The sequence below is a fragment of the Schistocerca gregaria genome, chromosome 8 (genome assembly GCF_023897955.1).
Source record: "Schistocerca gregaria isolate iqSchGreg1 chromosome 8, iqSchGreg1.2, whole genome shotgun sequence".
NCBI lineage: Eukaryota > Metazoa > Arthropoda > Insecta > Orthoptera > Acrididae > Schistocerca > Schistocerca gregaria.
In genome coordinates this window covers 164,848,443-164,861,981 of record NC_064927.1, presented here as the reverse complement: position 1 = coordinate 164,861,981, position 13,539 = coordinate 164,848,443, and the positions used below count along the sequence as shown (strand labels likewise).

Genomic DNA, 13,539 nt, shown 5'->3' with positions numbered 1-13,539 from the left:
TATTGAATTTGTAGCGGGAAATCTTAAGTAAGTCTCACAATCTGAGAAATATTTTCAGAAGATGTTATGTCTGGATGTGAAGTTCTGGAACATTTATATCTAACACATGTCAGTGACACTTTTTTCTATGCTCCATGTCTGTTGTCGCGTGACAAACTGATGCATATTAACACACTATTGGAACATGTCACTACCACTAATTTTGCAGTTTGATAACACATTTGTAAGAGACTCGTAGCATTTTTGTAACTAATCCGGTGTAGGTACATAAGTTCGAAAGTGTTTGTTTGTCGTCTGAAAAAGTATTAAAATGATCCATTCACTGCACAGTGTATTGTGTACTGCCATCATAGTATTCATACATGGGTTCAGTGAATTTATTAACGTTTATATCCTCCTCAGATTCAAATTTGCTTAAAACTCTTGTTATAACGTGTAACATGAATCCGGTTTTTCGTTTTTCTGTCTTACTCATTCTTAAATCAGGATGTGCTTCTCTAGACTCTACAACTTCAACAAGCTGCTGCATGAAAAGCTGATGACCGATTATATAAAAAGTAACAAAAACGTAACACGGCATGTTAATTAGGGACACCATATTGAAATTTAATTACTTTTACATTGCTAGAGAAATAAGAAGTTATATGATGAAACATCACATGACCGAGAATTTGATTTCACGTCTAAAAACCAGAACATTTAGACGTCCCTGCAGAACCTGATGAAGCCAAGAGAACCGGGTTCAGAAAATTGGAACTGTGTCGGCCAAATCGGGCCGTCTTGTCACTGGACTATAATGTTCATGTAGATGTGTAGCCACTGGACTTGCATTGGACGAGTCGTCCAGGTTTAGGTTTTAGTGATTTCCGTAAATTCAGAGATGGATCATGTTAATAAGGACACGGCAGATTTCCTTCCCCTCCTTTTCGAATTCTATATTGCGTTGCATCTTTAATAATCTTCTTGTCAGCCTTTGTTATAACACGAAAGCAGATTTAAGACATATTGCACAGTTCACAGATATAACACCCTTACAAAATTCAGAGCCAACAAAATCTCGTGTACAGGCTGGAAACCACAAGAACAACGCCATTAATGAAAGACATAAGAACGACAGTATGAAGTACATAGGTCGGAATTCAAATAATGGCAACACTTCTGTGGAGACACGATGCAGTGGGGTGTCGCTGATGGCACACGTTGTTGACATACCTACCTCACCTCCGAGAAAATGGACTCACCCGTCCCACGTCACTGGCGAGCGCACAATCGAGGGAAACAGTCACTTCTGAGCGAGCGGTATAACGTAACGGTGCCACAATGTTTCCGAAACAGGAACAACGGAGTTGGACCAAGATTGAATGTACCAGAGGTCGTACAGCACGACAGTGTCATCAAGGTCTTCAAGAGGCGTGCGGGGAATCGGCATTGCCGTACAGAACAGTGGCACATTTGGTAAAAAAGCCTTAACGAAGCTCGGCAAACTGTGCCAGACATGCATCGGGCAGGTCGGCCTAGCGGCTCCGAAGCCACTGTTGCCGCGTTAGTAAACAGTGATCGACGCCATACGATTCGTGAGCTCGCCTACGAAACCAGATTAGATCATACGACTGTGCTTCGCATCCTGAAGGAACGCCTGGGCATGCGAAAAACTGCATCACGATTTGTTCCGCATGACTGGACGGAAATGCAGAAATGGATGCGTTACGACGCTGCTCAGACGCCCTCGGAGCGCTATGAGCGAGAAGGAGAGACTTTCTTACGCCGTATCGTAACACTGCATGAGACATGGGCCACATCGTATGTGCCAAAACTGAAACTCCATCGAATGGTGCCATTAGGGGTCGCCGCAAAAGTCGAAAGTGCGTCAGAGCCTCAGTATGGTGAAAGTTATGGTGATCCTCCTGTACGACTGTGATGGTGTTATCTCAACGCATTACGTTCCTCCACGGCAGAACGTCAAGGCACAGTGTTACTGCACGTTTTTGGAGCATCACCTGCGACCAGCTTTGCGAAAGAAGCGGCGACACTTTCTACTCAACCCACTCATCATTTTGCACGGCAATGCGCTGGCGCATACATCGCAAGCTGTGGCTGCTCAGTTCGGTCGATGGGACTGGGAAGTACTGTACCATCCACCATACTCCCCGGACTTAAGTCCTTGTTACTTTGATTTGATTCCGAAGATGAAGGAACCTACTTCGTGACATGCGCTTCAGAACTGTTCCAGAGATTCGACCAGCAGTTGACCGCTCGATTCGCACCATAAGCAGAACAGTCTCTGCTAACCATATGCTACGCCTTCCACATCGCTGCCAACGGGTTGTACACATCGATGGCAACTACTTTGAAGGACAGTAACAGGTGCAAACATGTAACTCCTTTGTATCGCTTGTGAATAAATAGTTGTCACCATTTAAGTTCCAACCCTCGTATATTCCAATACAACTCAACTAGTATACGCGCATGAAATCGCTATGAAGTATGAGGTGTCATTGTATTTTTCTCTTCTGCTAATAATCCGGTATATGTGACATGCTGTAAGATTTCAGCAATAGACAGAATGCAGCAGAGACATCACACATGCAAAGTGAATTTTATTTTGTCTGAATGGATGATAACGGAAAAGAACCGAAACTGTGTAACGAATTCAAATTCTGAATAGATTATTAAAGCGAAAAATGTTTTTCGAGAACGGCAGTGAAGCATGGAAAAGAATGAACAGTAGTTTGAAACCAAAGAATACTGTTTAAAGAAGTAGTCACGTGATTGACAGAAAACAAAACAACGTCATTGTTATTGAAACTAGGCTTTCCGGTGTTAGGGAGCTAGTGCAGACTTGTTATTTTTTACGTTATTTTTTTTATCTTCGCGAAACGGAGCTTCTTACGCGCATATTTTTGCGTCATTATATTTCAAAATTCGTGAAAAATACTGAACGGAATGGCAGAAGAAGCACCTGAAGGAGCAAATGTCGGTAAGCTACGTCTCATGAAGACACGTTATTCGTCACTAGAGAACTGTCATTATCTGCGATTTCTATATGCACACAATAACAGAATATGCTACCTAAGAGTCCCGTATAGTGAACTAACATCCATCCAATCAGTTCAGCAAGCTGCTCCATTTCACAAAATAATTTTGAAACTTGTGTTACTACTAACAAGTTACAGGACCAACTAGAACTAAATATTTTCCCATTACCTCTGAACAGATGTAGAATTCAGCAAGAGCGCTATAGAAATTTCGTTTGAACGGATTTAAATTAAAAACAGCTACATCTATTCGTATGTGCCAACTGTGAATATTTGCTGTAGTGCGTGAATTATCGAGACAAATATTTCACATATCACAATGTCATTTTCATCATACTGCGTACAAAACTTTTATTTTCGTATGCTTATTTTTACAGGACTACTTCCGTTTCTTTTGTTAGATTCAAAAGTTTTTTATTGGATTTTGCCAAAAAGAAGACTTTGCTGCCAGGTCAGCCATGAAGTATACACGGTGGGGCAGCTAAGGCACGTCTGCAGCTACATGCTACATAAACACTCCGCAAACCACCATATACCGGGTGATCAAAAAGTCATTATAAATTTGAAAATTAATAAACCACGGAATAATGTAGATAGAGAGGTAAAAATTGACACACATTCTTGGAATGACATGGGGCTTTATTAGAACAAAAAAAAAGAAACATCTATGGTTATCGGGACTTTTTTCTTCGAGGAAATGCGTGATTCTGGTTTTGTAACTGCTACCGTGCCGGGTGAGAGGTACACCGATATCTTACAGAATCGCATCATCCCCAGCCTGGCTGATAAACACGTGCTGGAACGTACGATGTTTATGCAGGATGGCGTTCCACCCCATATTGCTAGACTCGTGAAAGATCTCTTGCGCCCGTCGTTTGGAGATGATCGTGTGCTCAGCCTCCACTTTCGTTATGCTTCGTTTCCCAGGTCCCCAGACCTCAGTCCGTGCGATTATTGGCTTCGGGGTTACCTGAAGTCGCAAGTGTATCGTGAACGACCGACATCTCTAGGGATGCTGAAAGACAACATCCGACGCCAATGCCTCACCATAACTCTGGACATGCTTTACAGTGCTGTTCATAACATTATTCCTCGAGTACAGCTATTGTTGAGGAATGATGGTGGACATATTGAGCATTTCCTGTAAAGAACATCATCTTTGCTTTGTCTTACTTTGTTATGCTAATTATTGCTATTCTGATCAGATGAAGAGCCAACTGTCGGACATTTTTTGAACTTTTGTATTTTTTTAATTCTAATAAAACCCCATGTCATTCCAAGCATGTGTGGCAATTTGTACCTCTCTATCTACATTATTCCGTGATTTATTCAGTTTTCAAATTTATACTGACTTTTTGATCACCCGATATATGATGCGTGACGGGTCGGGAGGGGGGGAGGGGGGTGTAACTTGTACGACTACCAGCCCTTTCCTTGTTCCTTCCCATTCTACTCGCAAATAGAGCGAGGGAAAAACGACTGTCTGTATGTCTCTGTACGAGCCCGAATCTCTCTAATATTATCTGCATGGTCCTTACGCGAAAAGAACGATGGCGACAGTAGAATAGTTCTGCAGCCAGCCTCAACTGGCGGCTCTCTAAATTTTCCCAATAGTATTCATCAAGAAGAACGTCACCTTCCCTCCAGTAGTTCCCATTCGAGTCCCCGAAGCATATCAACAATACTTGGGTGTTGTTCTGACTTACCGGTAACAAATCTAGCAGCCCGTGTCTGAATTGCATCGACATTTTTCTCTGATCCCAACTGATGATGATCCCGAACACTCGAGCAGTACTCAACAACGGAACAAACCAGTGTCCTGTCTTGTATGTGCTCTCTTTTACAGATGAAACAAACATTCCAGGTCTAGTGATGCAGGGGATACAACCCGTCGGCTTTGACCAATGATGTCATACATTACTCATAACTAGTAATGTCTTCACTTCGAGACATAGACAATAGAACAGTTCTGTTTTGTATCCCGTCCTTCAGTTGACCTTTACACTGACACTACGTATTCGAACATTGAAGAGATTTACCAATATATGTCAACTGGAGAGCAGGTTACAAATGTTCTGTATAGCTATATAGCTCAAGTACAAAATGAGTACCATTAGCACTGAAGCGGAAAAAAAACTGTTCCGCATAGTGAAGTACGTGATACAAATTGTATATGTGTCGTCTTATTGCCTCTTCGCGTAGTGCAACTGAGGTACAGGTTGCAAATGTAACGTACGTCAATTCCACGTTTTCGTTAGCAGTGTATAAATATAGAGGTCAGCGGAAGTGTGGGATACAAATATTATGTATGTAGCTCGTTCTGCCATCGGTATTACAGTAGAGCGTCGATCATGCGAAGTAATTGGGGGACATGGGTGTTCGGAAAACTGGTTTGTTCGGATAATCGAACTGTACATGTTTATTTGCCAAAAGAAGTACTGTACAGTAAATTTATTCATAAAAGCAGGCATCTCTTTTAGTATTACAAAGTAACATACAAAGAAGGTGACTGTTTGCACCGTGAGGAGCTCTTCTTGGGGGCGCGCAATCCTTCAAACTGCGCGGAGCGGCACGCCTCAACTCTAAGCTGGCGCAGCTGTTGCTGTGAACAGCTTTGATACTGCCGCTACTGCTACTGGCAGTGCCAAGCCGACAAAAGTGTGCTGATTGTAGAAACAAAGCGACTGGCGGCTTGGCAGGTCAGCAGCGACTTGTGAAGGCCCCATTAGAAGCAATGTTCCGCCAGCGGTGGCACAGTGCGGCGACTACTGTGCGAAGCTTGGTTTGGGAGTGAGGGGGATGATGGATGGTAGGGTGGGAGAGTAACAGGTGCGAGCGAGTACACAGTTCGGTTAAGCGGTCGTTCGGTTGAGCGACGTTCGGGTAATCGACGCTCTGCTGTACTATGCTGTACTAATATCTACGTAAGAACAGACTGCTAGTGATAGCGGAGGCCGAAATAAACAACACATGTAAAATTTTTCATCCCATGCTTCATTTAGGGTCTAGTGAAGCAGGGGATACATAGCTCAACTGAACAAACGAAGAAATCGACGTACGCCAAACTTGTATTACGTACTCCACTTAAGCAATACAGTTCGAATGAGGTTCGAGATACAATTCATTATATATGTGACGTGATGTATTATATGCTACCAATATTTTCCATCCATTTTTTCCCTTTCATTTTCCAGAGAAATAATACGATACAAACACGCGATATCCTTAACGTGAAGATACTACTGTCCTTTATATATGTCATCTATATTTTTCGTCTCTCGTATTCTTTTGTTTCTGAACATTCTGTCAGCTCTTTCATCTGTGTACTAAATGCTCTCTGGGCAATACTGACGTCATTTGTCAGCGCCGACGGGTTGTATCCCCTGCTTCACTAGACCCCACATTCCTGAAATTTTCCCAATAAAGCAAAGTCGACTATTCACCATTCGCCCTAGGATGAATAAATATGCCAAAATGCTATTCTGACAGAGTTACAGCGGATAATGTGGCTAATTTTCTGACATAGCAAGTACTTTTTAACGCTTGTAGCAGCCAAATGATAACTGACTTTGTTCTTAGAGTTCCGTACCGCAATTTGTAAAAACGGAACCCTTATATGATCTCTTCGTTGTCTGTCTGATTGTTAAGACCCCTTTTTCACTGGTATCGAGATGAAATTTTATCAAGTACTATACTCCGTTCATCATAGGAATAAACCTGATGTAAAGAAGCACAGCCGGCCGATGTGGCCGTGCGATTCTAGGCGCTTCAGTCTGAAACCGCGTGACCGCTACGGTCGCAGGTTCGAATCCTGCCTCGGGCATGGATATAGGTGATGTCCTTAGATTAGTTAGATTTAAGTAGTTCTAAGTTCTAGGGGACTGATGACCACAGATATTAAGTCCCATAGTGCTCAGAGCCATTTGAACAATTTGAATTTTTTAAACACAAACGCGATGATTGGTAGAAGCAGTAGCACACGTACACTCAATTTGTTTCGCTCTTGGAAGTAGGTCCTACTGACGTATTAGATACATTATTACTAAGTTACGTTAAATGAAACTTTAATATATTCAAAAGTATTAACAGCCATCAACGTTTTTCTTAACCGCGCTTTAGCCGCGTAGTTTGTATATCTAAAATCGTGTTCAGTCATAGCGTCTACACTGTTTTGCTGTGATTGTCGCGCTGTTAATACGCAATATGAAAACGGCTGATACTGCTTCCTGTTCTTTGCTGAAACACGCGTATGGAAAACGGTAAAAAAGTGCCGAGAAATAGGTTATTCTTAAATTTGTTAATTTCCAAGAATGATTGCCTCTTTAAGTCGCGGCTTCCAAACGATACATATCGAAAGTACGATCCTAAATCGATTCTGTTGGCGGGCGTTATGATCAATTATTTGCGATCGTCTTTTTTATCTGTTTTCCGTCGTTCCCTTAGTTGCTCTAAGTTACACACTTCCGATGATTAATGAGAAAAAGGAAATTGTTCCCGTAGCGTACATATCACATGGACTTTCACATAACAACACCGACAACCAGTAAGGTAAGTCGACTCCTTTGTAATTACAATTATTTTTGTAACGCTCTTCTTTTGGTGTTGCTTAAGTGACCACTGTAAACTTACTCATAACGCCCGCCACCAGAGTCGCGTGATCGATTTAGGATCGCACGTTCGATATGCATCGTTTCGACCTGGCGACTTCGAGAGGCAATCATTCTTGGACCTTAAATTTTTTTCGTAAATTTACAGAGATAATCGACATTAAAGTTTTCTGAGGGACTGCATTAGATACAGCTGAGACAGAATACAAACAGGACGAATAGCGGAATGGGTAGTGTAGTAGAGAAGAAAACATAATTTAATTTTTAAGGCAAAAATGAAAAACCATAGTTGTAGATAAGTGTCGTAGAAACATGAAGAGCAATCGTTTTCATAGCATCGAGCACACCTTCCAAATGCTGCATTTTTACATTTGCTACTGTAGCATTGGAATATGAACATTATAGAACTGATCTGGAGCCAAGTTAAGGGATTTGGTCCGAGAAATATCAGGATTGTTAAGCTGCCGGACGTACCGTAACTAGCGCATGCAGCTTTTTCACATATCACTGCCGAACGCTGGCGGGTTATACAACGGCACGTCATAAAAGAGGAGGAGAAAATGGCGGCGCCTGGTTGGCTCCGTGGATTCGGTTGTTGATCGACTCGTTATCAACGTAGCAGATGAGTTCCAGAAGTGAAATGTATTTATGGCATCCGCATAGGTAAGGAGCTAAGACAGTACCACACGACAGTTGAATAAATACCTTCACTGGTTTCAGTATTCAACAGTACGATGAAGTTCCTGCGTAGCTCGCTCAGAAAAATTACCCTTTGTTTAAGTTAGGAATTTTCATCAATCTTGTTTCTAATTAGAATCCTGTCTCAGGTGATAACGAGAGCATTTTATGTTTTCCATGTGGTCATCTAAGAAGCGCTCGATATTGCCGAATATTATTTCATTCTCTTCAAAAATTAAGCGACGGTCGAGCCCATATTGTTTCTTTACTTGCCTCGTATTTACATCTGAACTGCACCTGCCCACATCATTGTAGGCTTGTTGGACCACCTGGCTGGCCAGTGCTGTCCAAGTTTAATGGGCTTGTAAAGTTGCTGTCCCGCATTATGGCTCAATCTATGTGCGTGTAACAAAGCATAAATATATCCTTAAGATGGTACTAGACTGTATTGGTCAGAGTCTGGCTTCTGCTCCACGTGAAAGGAAATCTATTGAGATTCAGGCAAACGCGGAAGAATACACAGCGTAATGTTTACATCAGGTTCATTCTTGTGATGAACAGAGTATTAAGTATACGGCCCGTTGGCAGTGTAAATAATTAAAAGTTTCTAGGTCAATACATTGAAAAGATACGGCTATATATGTCACTGCAAACTCACTCATCTGACAATTTTGTTTGCGTGGACAGCTTTCGTAGTAAGCACGAAATATTTGTTTTGTAAATAAAAACCGCCATTTCTTGCTGCACTGTATTTTGTTTCTCTAAAACACGTTTTGCCTTTACACAGAATCTGTATCGCTCAGATAACTAAGGTAAAGCTTCAAAATGTAAATATCATAATTTCAAAAGCAAAGAAGTTAAACGCAATAGTACTTGTTGTTGTTGTTGTTGTCTTCAGTCCTGAGACTGGTTTGATGCAGCTCTCCATGCCACTCTATCCTGTGCAAGCTGCTTCATCTCCCAGTACCTACTGCAACCTACATCCTTCTGAATCTGCTTAGTGTACTCATCTCTCGGTCTCCCTCTACGATTTTTACCCTCCACGCTGCCCTCCAATGCTAAATTTGTGATCCCTTGATGCCTCAAAACATGTCCTACCAACCGATCCCTTCTTCTAGTCAAGTTGTGCCACAAACTTCTCTTCTCCCCAATCCTATTCAATACCTCCTCATTAGTTACGTGATCTATCCACCTTATCTTCAGTATTCTTCTGTAGCACCACATTTCGAAAGCTTCTATTCTCTTCTTGTCCAAACTAGTTATCGTCCATGTTTCACTTCCATACATGGCTACACTCCAAACAAATACTTTCAGAAACGACTTCCTGATACATAAATCTGTATTCGATGTTAACAAATTTCTCTTCTTCAGAAACGCCTTCCTTGCCATTGCCAGTCTACATTTTATATCCTCTCTACTTCGACCATCATCAGTTATTTTACTTCCTAAATAGCAAAACTCCTTTACTACTTTAAGTGTCTCATTTCCTAATCTAATTCCCTCAGCATCACCCGATTTAATTTGACTACATTCCATTATCCTCGTTTTGCTTTTGTTAATGTTCATCTTATATCCTCCTTTCAAGACACTGTCCATTCCGTTCAACTGCTCTTCCAAGTCCTTTGCCGTCTCTGACAGAATTACAATGTCATCGGCGAACCTCAAAGTTTTTACTTCGTCTCCATGAATTTTAATACCTACTCCAAATTTTTCTTTTGTTTCCTTTACTGCTTGCTCAATATACAGATTGAATAACATCGGGGAGAGGCTACCACCCTGTCTCACTCCTTTCCCAACCACTGCTTCCCTTTCATGCCCCTCGACTCTTATTACTGCCATCTGGTTTCTGTACAAATTATAAATAGCCTTTCGCTCCCTGTATTTTACCCCTGCCACCTTTAGAATTTGAAAAAGAGTATTCCAGTCAACATTGTCAAAAGCTTTCTCTAAGTCTACAAATGCTAGAAACGTAGGTTTGCCTTTTCTTAATCTTTCTTCTAAGATAAGTCGTAAGGTCAGTATTGCCTCACGTGTTCCAACATTTCGACGGAATCCAAACTGATCTTCCCCGAGGTCTGCATCTACCAGTTTTTCCATTCGTCTGTAAAGAATTCGCGTTAGTATTTTGCAGCCGTGGCTTATTAAACTGATAGTTCGGTAATTTTCACATCTGTCAACACCTGCTTTCTTTGGGATTGGAATTATCATATTCTTCTTGAAGTCTGAGGGTATTTCACCTGTCTCATACATCTTGCTCACCAGCTGGTAGAGTTTTGTCATGACTGGCTCTCCCAAGGCCGTCAGTAGTTCTAATGGAATGTTGTCTACTCCGGGGGCCTTGTTTCGACTCAGGTCTTTCAGTGCTCTGTCAAACTCTTCACGCAGTATCGTATCTCCCATTTCGTCTTCATCTACATCCTCTTCTATTTCCATAATATTGTCCTCAAGTACATCGCCCTTGTATAAACCTTCTATATACTCCTTCCACCTTTCTGCCTTCCCTTCTTTGCTTAGAACTGGGCTGCCATCTGAGCTCTTGATATTCATACACGTGGTTCTCTTCTCTCCGAAGGTCTCTTTAATTTTCCTGTAGGCAGTATCTACTTTACCCCTAGTGAGATAAGCTTCTACATCCTTACATTTGTCCTCGAGCCATCCCTGTTTAGCCATTTTGCACTTCCTGTCGATCTCATTTTTGAGACGTTTGTATTCCTTTTTGCCTGCTTCATTTACTGCATTTTTATATTTTCTCCGTTCATCAATTAAATTCAATATTTCTTCTGTTACCCAAGGATTTCTAGCAGCCCTCGTCTTTGTACCTACTTTATCCTCTGCTGCCTTCACTACTACATCCCTCAGAGCTACCCATTCTTCTTCTACTGTATTTCTTTCCCCTATTCCTGTCAATTGTTCCCTTATGCTCTCCCTGAAACTCTGTACAACCCCTGGTTCTTTCAGTTTATCCAGGTCCCATCTCCTTAATTTCCCACATTTTTGCAGTTTCTTCAGTTTTAATCTACAGGTCATAACCAATAGATTGTGGTCAGAGTCCACATCTGCCCCTGGAAATGTCTTACAACTTAAAACCTGGTTCCTAAATCTCTGTCTTACCATTATATAATCTATCTGATACCTTTTAGTATCTCCAGGGTTCTTCCACGTATACAACCTTCTTTCATGATTCTTAAACCAAGTGTTAGCTATGATTAAGTTGTGCTCTGTGCAAAATTCTACTAGGCGGCTTCCTCTTTCATTTCTTAGCCCCAATCCATATTCACCTACTATGTTTCCTTCTCTCCCTTTTCCTACACTCGAATTCCAGTCACCCATTACTATTAAATTTTCGTCTCCCTTCACTGTCTGAATAATTTCTTTTATTTCATCGTACATTTTTTCAATTTCTTCATCATCTGCAGAGCTAGTTGGCATATAAACTTGTACTACTGTAGTAGGTGTGGGCTTCGTATCTATCTTGGCCACAATAATGCGTTCACTATGCTGTTTGTAGTAGCTTACCCGCATTCCTATTTTCCTATTCATTATTAAACCTACTCCTGCATTACCCCTATTTGATTTTGTGTTTATAACTCTGTAGTCACCTGACCAGAAGTCTTGTTCCTCCTGCCACCGAACTTCACTAATTCCCACTATATCTAACTTTAACCTATCCATTTCCCTTTTTAAATTTTCTAACCTACCTGCCCGATTAAGGGATCTGACATTCCACGCTCCGATCCGTAGAACGCCAGTTTTCTTTCTCCTGATAACGACATCCTCCTGAGTAGTCCCCGCCCGGAGATCCGAATGGGGGACTATTTTACCTCCGGAATATTTTACCCAAGAGGATGCCATCATCATTTAATCATACAGTAAAGCTGCATGTCCTCGGGAAAAATTACGGCTGTAGTTTCCCCTTGCTTTCAGCCGTTCGCAGTACCAGCACAGCAAGGCCGTTTTGGTTAATGTTGCAAGGCCAGATCAGTCAATCATCCAGACTGTTGCCCCTGCAACTACTGAAAAGGCTGCTGCCCCTCTTCAGGAACCACACGTTTGTCTGGCCTCTCAACAGATACCCCTCCGTTGTGGTTGCACCTACGGTACGGCCATCTGTATCGCTGAGGCACGCAAGCCTCCCCACCAACGGCAAGGTCCATGGTTCATGGGGGGAGGCAATAGTACTTATAGACAAAAAACAACACACTGAAAAACCACAAGAATTCATCTCATAAAATAACATTATAAAATAAAATCAAACGTAACAATCAGATTCCAGAAAAAAAAACATTCTGAAAAATATAGAGATCATACTCGATAACACGGATAAAAGAAAGCTGACACACATGATCCCACTGCAGCTGTCTTCGGAAGCCATCCAAGGATAAACTGAATCTTCCTGTGAGGCCAATATTGGATTTCAGAAAACCCCCATGTACAAGCTTGCACAATTCGTGTTACAGATATTGTCTGAAAATTTCAATTTAAAGGAGGACAGAACCATTAAAAACACTAGACAGCTAATACACTAAATAAAAGATATAAAAATCACGGACATGGCAACAGTCCTCTCATTTGATACGGAAAGCATGTATTCCAACCTACCAGTACCAGAAACAGTATAAATCATAGATAAAAACCTTAAAGCACATAGTCAACACCCTGATGAAAAGATTAACGAAGTACATTAATAAAGCTCATAGCAGAACAAAATTAGTTCCAATTTAATGATGAATTTTTTTCACAAGAAACTAGATTAGCAATTGGGTCCCCAGCTTCAGGAACCTTAGAGAATACTTTTGTAAACCACACTGAACAGATCATTTGTACAAAATAGTAGCAAAAGGATATAAAATACTATATTGGTTCAGGTATATTGATGATATTCTCTGCTTAATAGACGAACCACAACCAAAAACTCAAAAATTTCATACTGACATCATTAAGATACATAAAAATATAAAATTCACAATTGAAAGGGAACAGACAAACCAAATTAACTTTCTGTATATAACAATTAAAAAACTAAACAATAAGCCTATGTTTGAAATTTACTGTAAACCCACAACAACTGACATTATCATTCCCTAATCCTCGAACCTCCCATACTCACAAAATTTTGCAGCTCTTCGACAAATGGTCCATAGACTCAACACAGCGCCACTCAACAAATAAAACTACCAAACAGGATTTGACATAATAATGCAGATAGCCAAAAACAAAGG

At 41.1% G+C, this 13,539-nt stretch overlaps 1 protein-coding gene across 2 annotated transcripts in view; it reads left to right on the top strand.

Annotated features, from left to right (window-relative positions):
• Nucleotides 1-2,761: 2,761 nt before the first annotated feature.
• LOC126284692 (coiled-coil domain-containing protein 96-like) overlaps nt 2,762-13,539 on the top strand; it is a 141,731-nt gene continuing 130,953 nt past the window's right edge. Inside the window, exon 1 of one of the 2 annotated variants that reach the window (XM_049983816.1) lies at nt 2,762-2,977. In XM_049983816.1, the coding sequence (XP_049839773.1) occupies nt 2,944-2,977 (34 nt within the window). In that variant the 5' untranslated portion in view covers nt 2,762-2,943. The remainder of the gene's footprint in view (nt 2,978-13,539) is intronic. The other variant, XM_049983817.1, reaches the window with a different exon arrangement.